Source organism: Clarias gariepinus, chromosome 28 (genome assembly GCF_024256425.1).
Source record: "Clarias gariepinus isolate MV-2021 ecotype Netherlands chromosome 28, CGAR_prim_01v2, whole genome shotgun sequence".
Classification (NCBI taxonomy): domain Eukaryota; kingdom Metazoa; phylum Chordata; class Actinopteri; order Siluriformes; family Clariidae; genus Clarias; species Clarias gariepinus.
Genome location: NC_071127.1, coordinates 15831353 through 15844634, shown reverse-complemented (window position 1 = coordinate 15844634; position 13282 = coordinate 15831353). Strand labels below are relative to the sequence as shown.

The window sequence follows — 13282 nt, the reverse complement described above, 5'->3', positions numbered from 1 at the left end:
TGGCAGCATCAAGCCCTGTTTCCCAAGATGTCTCTCTTTCTTTCCTTTTTTTTTTTTTTTGGATATGTATGCCTGATGATGATCTTAATATGCATATTATTGTAGAAAATATAATTATAAAAATGATTACAGGAAAAAAGTATGCAGATATTTAGATATTTGATTACAGCTATTAACCAACAGCAATAAAACACAGGAACAATTCAAATGTTGATCATCAAAACATATCAGAACAGAACAGCAATCAATAAGACTAGTATGAACAGATCACATAACACATAAAACTGTTTAGTGACTTTAAGGGTGGCTTTGTATTAGGATGCTACCTGTGCCACATATCAGCTCAAGAACTGAAAGATTCAATGCTAGATCTGCCCGGATCAGCTGTACTGCATGTGCTATTACTTTGAAATAAAATTATCTATTACAGTATGTCAAATCTGCGTATCATCTGTTGCATCACTAACTTCAAAGTTCCAAACTGTAACTTCAGCACAAGAATTATCTTTTCACATGAGTTTGCTATCTTGGGTTTGGAAAATGGAAAACCTAGACTACATACTGCCATTATTAAGAATTTCAGTATGCTCAAGCACTTGGTTTCGCTTTCTTTATTCCAGTAGAGGGAAATGTTATGTTTTAAACTTTAGAATACAAATACATTTTGGACGCCCAATTTTGTGGCAACAATTTTGCAAAAAAACATTATTTTTTGGCATGGCTATGCCGTAAAGCCATCTACATAAAGTCATTGTATAATGCTGGCCTACATAGCAACAGCCCACAACTGTTGCATACCACAAACATGATACAAATAGGAAGCTTTTCATGTAATAATACCACAAACTTGTGTGATGCTGAAAATCTTGAGCTTTTACAATTTTAATAACTTCCCAAAAATATTTAGTAACTTGTGGTATAGACGTCGCTTGGTGTAAAGGAACTCCAGTGACCTGGGCAAAGCTCTAACCTCAACCCCCAATAAAAACCTTTTTAAATGGAATGAAACATCAACTGTGGATCAAGCCTTCACATCCAACATCAGTGCCTGACTCTACAATTTTTTTTGACTGAACTGGCATGAATTCCCACATACACATCCCATGCCTTTAATTTTATTAATATAACAAATTAATATAATTAATTTGTTTAATCTATATATCTATCTTAGGACTTCCAGGCTAAAGAACGCTTTCCCACTGCCATCAGTCTCCTAAATAGCTGTCAGAAGTGCACAAATATGGTCTTTTACTGTTTCTGACTACTGAAACAGATCTTAGGACATTCATTGTGGACTTTGCACAATCATCCGCACAATAATAGTCACGAACAATCTTTTGCATAATTTGTACAAACCATTGCAGCGTTGCACACACACTGCAGACTTTCTTTTTCTTAACCATATTGCAGACATTATCATACATTTACTGTACGTAATTTGCACACTACATACTGTTTAATTATATATTATTTATTTATTTTTATATATTTTGATACTCATTTCATACTTTTTTCATATTTTTATATTTTGCTTTTAATTCTATGTTTGATATATATCCTTTTTTTTACTTATTTTATTTATACATATCTTTTATTTATTCTATTTTATGCAAAAAAAAATTATTTTGTTAACTTTTTTTAGCAGCATTCATTGAGGGACAAAAAAGAAAGAATTTCATTGTAATGGGGAAACAACGTCTAACAACAATCTATCTATCTATTTATCTATCTGAAAAGACTAATGTCAAACCAACATTGTTATTTAAATACTACATAAACTACTAATAATACTAAATATAATGAGTCCTAGTAATTATCTTATTATTTTTTTATATTTTTATATTTAGTTATTTTGCACCTATTATTATTATTATTATTATTATTATTATTATTATTATTATTATTATTGTATTTAAAGCAATGAAATTCTGCTCTTTCTAAAAAAAAAAAATACCACAATTATTTTTCTTACACAATTAATAATAGACAACTTAGATTATACTAATGCATAATAATAAAACCTATGCATAGCTGGCAAGTCTAAATCTACAATATATGCCAGTCCTTTAAACAAAATATGTAACGTATTAAATGATATATTTTTTTCAACATACATTCTTTATTTATTATGTCACTGGAATAATATTAAAAAGATCACAATAAGAAATGCAACTCACGGAGAAGATGTAAAAGGCTTTATTCAGAAATATAATGAAAATATGGCATCAGTACCGAAAATAATGTAACCACTAAGTAAAATTGTGCAAAATCTTATGGATCTTTATTATTGCTAAAAGATTACTATTTGTCTCACATCTTAAAATATGTAAAGACTGACTGTCACAGGAAATCTTTCCTACCTGTGGAAATGAGGCTGTACAACTCTTCACTGCTCTGTAGGTGATTTCTCAGGATTGATAATAAAATTAATACTAATGTTACTTCGTCCTTAGTCAAATTCTGCAATATTACACATATGTATGTCATTGAATGTTTGTTTCATCCCACTATTACATACTTTACAGTACTCTCTCTTTATTCATTTTGCACTGTCACTTTTCAGAACCACTTGCAACAATAGTTATATTACTGTATTTTATTGTATTTAATTTTTTATCTATTTGCACAATTCTACTGTTGTTATTACTATTTACTGTACTTATGTATACTGTTATTATTATTATTATTATTATAACTTACTGTATATTTTTACTTTTCTTGTTCCTTGGCTGCATTGCATGTTTGTGACAAAATAATTTCCCTCAGGATAAATAAAGTTCCTCTTATCTTATTATTATCCGTAAATCATTCAATTTTAACAAAATAATTAGAATAAAGCTTAATATAAGGCCCTGTGTACTGTATGCATTATCATTTAAAACATACAGTTTATCGACACTAAATGGATAGACTGGCTGTACAAAAACAGTTAGCATTAAAAAGGGCTTTGACAACAGACTACACAAAATGTCCTATGTTTAGAACTTCATGTGGCGCTTCATTAATAAGCAAAATCAGCATTAAGAATGTTAACTGTTGCACTATGCAAAGTTCATTAAAGCAGGAAATAGCATGCAGTCTCTATCCAATGATTCATTATATTTGTTTGAGGTCATTTCGTTATTTTATGCTGTTGGGTTTGCCTTTATATTGATGTTAAATTACTTGAAACATCTTGATCCTTTATACTAGTTGTTATCAGGGCCTTACTAATTTTCTTCATTTATTTTTTAAATCCATTGACTAAAAACACAATTCCAATATGCAGATATGCCCATGTCATTATATCAAGCGTATTTAACAAAGGGAACTTGGAAAGTCAAGTGCTCTCCATTTGGCCATGAATTTTTGAATGCTTTGACGCTGGAGAACAAATATTTTGTCGTCACTTCCACAGGCTCCACACACCTTCGGCGCCATGCCATCACTCACACTCACTTTAAGCCCAAGTGAAAGACTGAAAGACACTCTCAGGATACCCTTCTTTTCAATAGTGAGTGAATCTTCAACCAATTCAACCATCACTTCATTCTTCAGCTTCTGTGGCAGAGTGAGAAGCTTTCCATTGATCTGAAAAACAATTGAAATATTTTTTAAATATTCAATGTTTCATTAAAATGAATTATCAATACTAATTGGGAGTAGTTATGAGCCTGCTGAAGAATCTTTTACAAAGCATAAAAAATATTCACAGTTAAAAATAAATAAATAAATAATGTGCATAAAAACTTTTATTTAAATTTTTTATTAAATTTTGTTATTTTTTCTAGAAAATATTGCCCACTTCCTTCTGTGTATCAGTAAATCACATTACTTTGTTAAATTGAAAAAACATACTCACACAGATTGTGAAAAAAATTAAGTTTAGAAATAAAGAACTTGCAAAGAACAAAGAGTCTTGTAGAATTGCCCTTACTTGACAATTTATATATCTTTCATTAGTGTATAGTGTGTTGTTTATTATATGTGATTATAATTATATTAGATGTTACTACTGTTTGAATAGGAGAATGTTCAATACAAGGCTGTACAAGTAAAAATTATAATTTAACTAGGAAACCTACCCAAGTGGACTGATTGTTGGTGACCGTAATGAAGACTTCTTCAAAGTAGACGTACACAGCCACAACACTGTTCTGGCTTCCAAACTCCACCACCACTCGGAACCATTCCTCTTCAAGAGCACCATCACAGGCTTTCACCAACTCATAGGCTCCTATAGACGTGATGTTCCAGGTTTCTCCACTAAAAAGGCTAAAGGAGCCGCCAGCCTCCACCATGCACTGCCTTGGGTAGCATCCACGAACACCATTTTTAGTGGTGCAGACTTCACTACTTTCACAACTAATTTTTTGCCGTTCTATTTTGCCGGCTGGTAGACAGGTCAAGCGTTCTTGACAGTTCTCAGTGATGACGGTCTCATGGAGCTACAAATGTAAAAGTGTTGGTAACTACAATTACATTGCATTGTGCTTACTTGCAATTATTGATGTCAGAGTTGTATTTTTATTTACTTTATAGGTGTGTCCATTGTCATAACAGCCACACTGATCTGCTGTAACGCATCCAGTCCCATTGTTAAAGAATCCAGGTTTACACATGCAGCCTTCAAGACAGGTCTGGATATTACACGTCATTACACCAGTAAGGCCAGGACAAGGTGCATTACATGCCTTCGCACAGATTTCGTAGACAGTGTTTGGTGGACATGATAAGGCTGCAAAAGAGGAGAGACACGCTAAGCAGCATCAGGGAATACGTTTACAACTGAAAATCATATAAAATTAATGTTGCACATACGACAGAATGTTGAGGTTCTCCAGTTTTTAATCGGGACGCCAAAGTTCTGGCAGTCACTCATGTACGCAGCGATGCTGTGGCACAGCATATGTTCGTCTCCCTCAGTCATGCAGACATCATAAACACAATCTCTGAAGTAGGAGTCAGGGACGATTACTTTGTGACATGCAGCAAATGGACCGTTAGGGTCGGTAATAATACTGCAGTCCTTTTCAAATACATGTTTTTCATTTTGAGGGCATTTTGGACAAAAATCACCGCTGCAGCCATCATCACACACAACTCCAGGGACAGCCACTTTCCAAGCCGCTCCAAATGTTTTTAAATCTTTGGTTTCTTCTCCATTTGGCAACAACAAATCATCGTTCTTATTACCGTTAAAGTTTCCACACATGCCACAGGTCTTTCCTGCGTATGTCCCAGGTACTGTGATGATAACATGATAAACCATATCGAAGGCCACTCGTAGACCAAAGTTGGTAATGATCACATTAAAAACACCCTGCTGATGAATGATCACTTGACCTTCATTGAGATTTACAGGGATGTTGGTTGGGATACCATTAATCTGGAAATGCCAGTAGAAATACATCATGATCTACTTATACATTACATTACAGCTTTTTAAAATAAAAGTTATTAAATATGTTTATTATTTTCTCAAGCTCAGAGCTCAAGTGCCCTGAATGAGTGCCTAAAATTAAAACCTTTTGGAATGAACCACAATACCAACTGTACCTCCAGGTCTTTATACTCAACATCAGTGTCTTATTTCACAAATGCTCTTCTAACTGCATGATCACAAATCCCATCAGCTATTCTTTAAAGCCTAATTGAAAACCCTTCCAAAAGTGTGGAGGATATCTTAAGCGTAAAGGGGAAATGAGGTGTTCGACAAACATTTAGTGTCTACAGTGGTACATATGCTTATAACCCAGTGTTGCTTAACTGTTAAAACTCATGAAAAGCAGTGATGAGTTAAGAAATCACTGCTACAGACTACTTTTATTTAAGATAATACTGTGATTTAAAGATTTGTTGCTATTTAAAATGCATAAATGATTGATATAGTAATTTGATAAGTTTGACAGGATGGTTTACAGGATTGATTTTCCTAAAATCTTATTAAGAAATTATATATAAAACAAATGCAATGAAGATTGTACTAACCGTGACTTGATGTAACTGATTTCTTCGCAGAATTAAAGTCATGTTATACACCTCCACAACAACCATCTTGGCCATGGAAACATTTGGAGTTTGTTGGATTTCATTCCATCTTTCGTTCTCTACCACGACTGAAAACGGAGTGAGGTTTGTTCCCTCCAGGTGGCAGCCCTGAGTAGCAGTATAAGTACAAGTACCCTGGAAGTCATAGGTGCTGTTGTCAAATGTGTTGTAATGAGGATCTCCATAGATATTACAGGTGCCAGTTGGAATTTTGTGGCAGTCTTGGATTCCTTTAACGACACTGCATGCGGTTCCAATTGGACAACTTGTGTCTACACATTGGACCTGACCATTTCTTGGGTTGCAGGTGCATTTTTTGGTGCACTCATCATTACCCCAGATGGTTTCTCCAGCCCTTAGGTAACGCACATGACCATCATTTTCGTACACACAGCCACACTGGTCCTTTGGGACACACTTGTTTCCACTCCAAAAGTATCCAGCGTTACAAACGCAAGCCTCTACACAGTTTGCTTTGCATTCAGGAGATGGAGTGCGATTCTCACAGGTAGCAGGACAGGCACACGACTCATAGTGACTGTTTGCTGGGCATGCAGGGTTAGCTTAATAAAAAAAAGACAAAGAAGAAAAGGTTTATATCATGTTATGCATTTTATGTAGGTAAAAAATAAATACATAAAAAAGTGGTCAGAACAAATATTTTTTTAAGCTATTGCTCAAGAGAATATGCTTGGCTATGCACCTGGCTAATGTTATCATTTTGACCTAATATGACATTATTTTTGTAACCGTTGTAGGACCTCTGATTAACATTCAAAAGCTTATAAATTAATATAGTTCCATTACAATTCATTTTAAACTGTTTGAATTGGGTGGGTCACCCATGCTGTCCTGGGCTTCCGTATAATGCATTTACTTCCACATTCTTTCTTAAACGGATACTTACGGCACCTAATGAGGCCTCTCCAGTTGTAAACATGTATACCAGCTTGTTGACAGGCATCAGTGTAAATCTGCGCAGCGTGACATAAGAAATTGCTGACATCTTTGCCAGAGCAGTAGTCATACAGACAGTTGTCATAGAAGACATCGGGGTTGATGACACTCTTGCATTCATGCAAAGGTCCTTTTGTGAGAAATGTGACAAAGTCACAGCTAAGCTTTGCATTCATGCGGGTGAACCATGAAGCTCCCTCACAACTCGGACACTGCCCTGGACACTCATCCTGACAAAAAGCTTCTCCTGGAAGTTGTGGTACTCTCCAGCTCCTTCCCAGCTCTTGAATACTGCTTGCTACACTGCCACTGGGAGTAGTAAGGTCATCTTCTTTCTTCCCGTTGAAGTTCCCGCACATACCGCACATTTTTCCTTGAAAGCTTATTGGGATGGTGACTATCAGGTATTGATTCCAGTCATACTGAACTGACAGGCCAAAGTCAGTCTTCATGGTAGCTGAGAGGCTGTTTGATGTGAGTTTCACACGACCGTTGTTCAAAGAGACTGGAAAGTTGCAAAGTGAAGCATTAATCTGAAAAAAAAAAAAACATAATTTTAGTTTAAATACAAAACAATTCAACCTTTACGAGCCCCTCATACCTTTACGAGCCCTTTCTTAAGGCGGTTAAAAGTAATTGTGGTGCCATACACTGAAATAGTGATGGTTGATATGAGTGTGTATTGTGTATTGCCCTTGCGTTCGTTCTTGGTGTTAATCTGAAATGCTGGATGTTGATGATCTACATGGCAGTTTTTGGCAATGACGTAGGAGCAGTTTCCCATGAAGTTGTAGTAACTTCCATCAAACGTGCTGTAATGTGGGTCACCCATAACCAAACAGGTGCCCACTTGAGCGGGAGGGGCATTTTCTGCGTCAACCCTTGGTTGCCAAAATTCTGAAAACAAGAGAAACTAATCATGTAAATTATATAGTTTAAATTATTCAGCATGAACTTTTCGTTGTTGAAATGTTGGGGCAGCATTGCTTTGGCAACAGGACATTGAATGGGACATGACATTGGGATAACGTTAAACTAATGACTCCATCATAATATTGCGAATTGAACTTACGAATACAACGCTTACATTTGAAAATCTTATGCAAAACTTTGTTTGTTTCAGTACTAAAACCACTATTGGATCAACAATATTACAACTTTCATATCTAATATTTTAACAATTTTGTGTATTCTTTGTACTGATATTGCAACCTAATCACAACATTATGACAACATTACAGATCCTGCTGGGTACATACATGTAGTAAAACATAAACATATATGATTACAATGCTTTTTAGGCTTTGCTAAAGGTACAGTACCAGTCAAAAGTTTGGACACACCTTCTAATTCATATTTCATGTGTGTGTACTGAACATGTACAATACTGTAGATTTACAAACTAACATACAAACATACATAAAGTAACATACAAAAGTCAGCTGTTCTGGACTAGTCCTTGCAAGAACAGTATTGTCAAGTGCATTTGCAAAACCCATTAAGCACCAGAATGAAACTAGCTCTCATGAAGACCATCTCTGCAAGACCAAAAGCAAGACCAAAACTTATTTCTGCTGCAGAGGAGAAGCTCATTTAAAGTTACCAGCTGCAAAAATTAACAATTAACATCACCTTAGATTGGAGCCGTTCTGAAGGCTCTACAGAGCATAAGTAGCAGACACATCTCAATATCTTCAGTATTTTTTATAATGTAGAAAGATTTCAAAATCAGAAAAGAACATGGAATTAGAAGGTGCGTCCAAATTTTTGACTGGTAGTGTACATTTCCAAATGTACATTTTTAACAAAATTGTATTGTTTTTTTGTTAGAACTTACCAATGACAAGCAGAAAAGCAATGGCACAATGAGCTGCTTTCATCTTTAGGCCTGTGGGAAACAGTTGCTTCGGTCACAGGTTATGAAAGATTTTGAAAATCATATAGTTTGCACAATTCTTAGATATTTTTATTAATCATTTAATGATTGTAACTAAAGTAATTGTACGTACCGGACCTGCTCTTGTCTTGCAGTTGGTTGAGGGTCAGGTCAAGCCGCCCTAAATTGTCCTGGACGACTGAATCAGGAGCCAATCAAATCTGAGGAGTAACACTGCATGTACACATTTGGCATCTTACATGTGACCAGTCAATAGTTAATCCATCATGCGCCATTTTTCTGTGAACAGACCGCGTTTTCATGTTTACTAAGTTAATCTTGATAAATGTCAAGTGCAGTATATAAATAACTTTTAGGTACTGTATGGTAGGGTATAAAAAAAAAATATGTGCAAACACTTATTTTATACATGAGTATAATATAAAAAGGAGCAAAATAACCTCATCCACTTTAATAGACTGAGTAGATTATTATCTGTCCAGCAGTTTCACTGTATATATAAAAAATTATACCAGAAGTTTTCTTTTTAGGTTAAGATGGCTTTAAAACTCACAACAGAAGATGGAGTTGAATCAGAAGTAACACCACTCTACTTTTTTAACTGGAGTCATCTGAGGTCAGTATTTTTCTAAATCAGCCCAGAACAATAACAGCACTAAAGCAGTAAATCACCTCTGCATGGAACTTGTTGTTCTAAAACTTTGAGAAATGTTCAGTGTTTTTGTATTAAGTCAGAGACCATCAATTTGAGCATTTGCTTAATGGATCCAGACCTTTGGGCCAAGCTGTACTGTAAATAATGCCCTACCTGCCTCATTGTATGAGCCATGTGTGCACTTATAAGATCACTTTATGTAATCTATAATAAATTATCTGTAGTGTTATTTTTTCTCAAGTAGATTTGATTGCACTTGTTGAGAAAGGTGGGGCATTTGTATAAGATACAGTAGGCTGATAACTCAGGACAATATTAAATATTAAGATGATTCTACTTTATATAAAAATTACAGCATTAATAAGGACATACAGCATACAATGTAAATAAAATGATTTTAGATTTTAGTGTTTTTCCTGCTTTATTACACCCGTTAAAAAATGTGTTAGATTGCCAATTGGTTATATATCTGAGAAAACACTATAATAATCATTTTCCAAGCCAAAGTGCTCTAACTTTGCTTTTTATTTGAAATGCATACAAATAAAAAAATATTTTTGTGACAAATTCAAATACATTTAAAAATATTATTTATGCCCAAAATTGTGCCTATCAGCCACAATCTTTTTTAAAAGACTGGCGTTGACTTTTATTCCTTTGCCGGAATATTTCGTTCCTTCATGCATAGCTTGTCAAGGAATCTCAAGAATCATGAATCTAGCTTTCATGTTTCATGCTTTGAATCCTTGAATCCAAGTTTCAGTTTAATTCTGAACTATGTGTTTCTGAACTCAAAACTTTGATCTTCAGCGCTTCTGTTCACAACAGTTTTTTATTGTGAATGTTGGACACCGCACACGCTTTGGATTTAAAACTTTGAACCTTAGTGCATCCACTCACAATTGCTTTTATTCTGCCCGTTGGACACTGTACAATCTTTTGAGTTAAAACTTTGATTTTTAGCACCTTCACTAACAATCACTTCCATTCTACGCATCGGTCACTGCACACGGCTTTAAGTTCATAAACCTTGATCTTTCCCTTTTTAATTACAGTATCTACAGTATGAGACTTTTCATCAAGCAAACACCTGGTTGCTCTTGAAACTAAAAACTGCTCAAACTTTTCTTTCCTGATACTCACCGCTTTCATCATTAAAGCTATTAAAATGTTTATTTCTGCGTGGTGTGTCGGCTTTTGGGTCCTCCCAGCCTGCCCAACTCAGTGGGTGCCTGACAGAATAATTCAGCCAGCATGGACCATGGACAACTTAGGACAGCCATAGAAGCACAGGGCACTCTGCTTGGGGCGCGAGTACCTAATGGTTGCTTTTGGGCTGACTGATGCACCGGATATTTTTCAAACTTGGTTAATGATGTCCTGAGAGATTTTCTAATTAAATATCTTTGTTTTCTCATATCTAGATGACATTTTGATCTTTCCTCATTTTCTGGAGGAGCATTATCTGCATGGTCGACACGTCCTACAATGAATCTCTGAAAATACAGTGGAACCTCGGATTGCGAGTAAGTTGGTCTGCAAGCATTTTTAAGCCGAGCAAAATTTTTAAATAAATTTTAACTTCTTAAAAGAGCGAAATATTGATATACAAGTACTGTATGTAAACATTTTGCCTGCCAAGTGACAAGTGATCACAACTGAGCCAAAGATTCTTCTTTTTCTCGGGGATTGTGGGCGCACACCAGGGGGAGATTCAGCAGGTCAATCAGAACATGAAATTAATGGTGGACACCCTCAGTGCTTTGATTTTCAGGTTGAACAGCTTCAGGTCACATCACCCCCAGTTTCATTTCTACCTCCGCCTCCTGCTGTCCAAGAACTTTGCCTGCTCCTCGTTTACACATATGATTAAGAACCTGTGTTCACTATGTTGAGTTACAAGCCTTTACATTTTCCACTGAATGCTCGAAAGTAGCGTACAGTATCACCCTCCTCTCTTTAAGAGCATGTGAGTGGAGAACAGCACTATGGGATGCCGACAATCCTTGCCACACTAACTACAACACCTTCACTAGCGAGATGAGGATAGTCTTTGACCATCCTCTGTGTTTTTGAATGTACTTTTCAACGCAGGGAAGATCCTTCAGATCTAAATGACCTCACTAAACAAGACCAACCATCCCCCCACAAACTACAGAACCTCTTTTTGAGCCAATGCAGATTCACCAGGGCTCAAATCTCTTCTAAGGAATACCAGCATCATCTTGACTAAAAGGCCTTCTTTTACTTCAGCCAGGTAGGCAACTTCTGCCTCTGCTAAAATAAAAAGGCCATCTTATGAACCTGGGAGTCATCAAATAACCTCCCAGTCCATCCCTCATTTACAACAACAAGGCCCTCCACTCAAGGCCCTCATTGACTCTGGAGCTGCTCAAAACTTGATCTGTGCCACTACTGAAAAGGATTTAAGAATTCCTTCCAATCCCCTACCAGTCCATGCCTGCGACGGAAGTATCGTACATCATATCACTTGCTACATGCCCCCATCTCAGGCAATCATGTGGATCTTTTTTTTGATCACAGAGGTGATTCCCCTGTTGTACTTTGCTCTCCTTGGCTAATAAGACATAATCCTCACATTGATTGAACAAAGGACACTATCCTTGACTGGAGCCCCATCTGTCTGTCTTCATGCCTCCATTCAGCTGGACATGGTACCCTATTACCTCGGAAGAGTTAACCTAACCTCTCTAATGTCTCATTTGAATACAATGATCTCAGACCATCTCAGTTCACCAAGACACATGCTTTCTTCTCGCCACCACACAGGCCATTTGATCTTCTTTCTGGCACTACCCACCTGAAGAGTCATTTGTACAGTATTCTCTTTTCAACAGACTGCCGGCCATGGTAAGTTAAGGGGCCCCACTTCTTATTGTTAGGGGAGCTGTTTTTGGTGCTAAACACGCACTCCATGTTTCTCCTCTTCCAGCCACGCATGGAGCTTTCGAATTGTATGAGGCATCTGCTTTAAGTGGCAGGGTTACGAGTAAATTACTACATCATCTAGGTAGGAAGCCACATATGTACGGTGGCGGCGCAGTATGATGAGGACAACCTGCCCTTTGGCCGTGAGGGCAACCTGCCAGTATCCTTTTGTCAGATCTAAAGTTGAAATTAATTTTATGCTTTTTTCTTCTTTTTTTCATTATTGTCCCTCCAGCCTACAAATGGAGCCATACAAGTTAACAGCTGTAATAGACTGTCCCATACCCACCTCGAGATGATCCCATCCTGGGGTTTGCCAACATCAACCCACGTACCATTGAGTGGCAGCTGTTCCACCTCAAATGTTGCAGTGGGGACATAGAGCCCGAGACGCCGCACCCTATCCATTCTCCAACAACCATTCTGGTGGCCCTCTATGAAAGATGGGGTTCAGGGTTTTGTGGCAGCCTGTGACACCTGTGTCAGAATTAAGTCTAGTAATAAAAATCCCGGGCGGCACGGTGGTGTAGTGGTTAGCACTGTCACCTTGCTCCGGGTTCGATTCCTGGCTAGGCTCGATTCCCGTCTCTGTGTGCATGGAGTTTGCATGTTCTCCCCGTGCTTGATGGGTTTCTTCTGGGTACTCCAGTTTCCTTCCACATTCCAAAGACATGTAGGTAAGGTTAATTCTTTTTTGTCTTTCAGCTGTTCCCTTTCAGGGGTCGCCACAGCGAATCATCTGCCTCCATCTAACCCTATCCTCTGCATCCGTTCCCAAATTGCCTGTAGTGTGT

General features: G+C 36.8%; 2 protein-coding genes across 2 annotated transcripts; both read right to left on the bottom strand.

Annotated features, from left to right (window-relative positions):
- Window positions 1-3251: 3251 nt before the first annotated feature.
- On the bottom strand, window positions 3252-4447 carry LOC128515557 (IgGFc-binding protein-like). The gene is made up of 2 exons (XM_053489646.1): window positions 4065-4447; window positions 3252-3570 (listed from the first exon to the last, which is right to left on the bottom strand). Exons 1-2 carry the CDS (start codon window positions 4278-4280, stop codon window positions 3298-3300), a joined length of 489 nt encoding a protein of 162 aa, XP_053345621.1. The 5' UTR covers window positions 4281-4447; the 3' UTR covers window positions 3252-3297.
- A 10-nt stretch (window positions 4448-4457) lies between these two features.
- LOC128515615 (IgGFc-binding protein-like) lies at window positions 4458-12896 on the bottom strand. Its single transcript, XM_053489700.1, has 7 exons — window positions 12824-12896; window positions 8825-8875; window positions 7589-7884; window positions 6938-7520; window positions 6400-6593; window positions 4801-5368; window positions 4458-4717 (listed from the first exon to the last, which is right to left on the bottom strand). The coding sequence occupies exons 1-7, from the start codon at window positions 12894-12896 to the stop codon at window positions 4458-4460; spliced, it is 2025 nt and encodes a 674-aa protein (XP_053345675.1).
- Window positions 12897-13282: the final 386 nt, after the last annotated feature.

Coding starts and splice junctions, on each gene's coding strand:
- LOC128515557 (XM_053489646.1), bottom strand. CDS start 4,280: ATGGTGGAGGCTGGCGGCTCCTTTAGCCTTTTTAGTGGAGAAACCTGG. Junction 3,571..4,064: donor CCAACAATCAGTCCACTTGG/GTAGGTTTCCTA, acceptor ATTGTTTTTCAG/ATCAATGGAAAGCTTCTCAC.
- LOC128515615 (XM_053489700.1), bottom strand. CDS start 12,896: ATGGATAGGGTGCGGCGTCTCGGGCTCTATGTCCCCACTGCAACATTT. Junction 8,876..12,823: donor GGAACAGCTGCCACTCAATG/GTACGTGGGTTG, acceptor TGTTTCCCACAG/GCCTAAAGATGAAAGCAGCT. Junction 7,521..7,588: donor TTAAGAAAGGGCTCGTAAAG/GTATGAGGGGCT, acceptor TTTTTTTTTCAG/ATTAATGCTTCACTTTGCAA.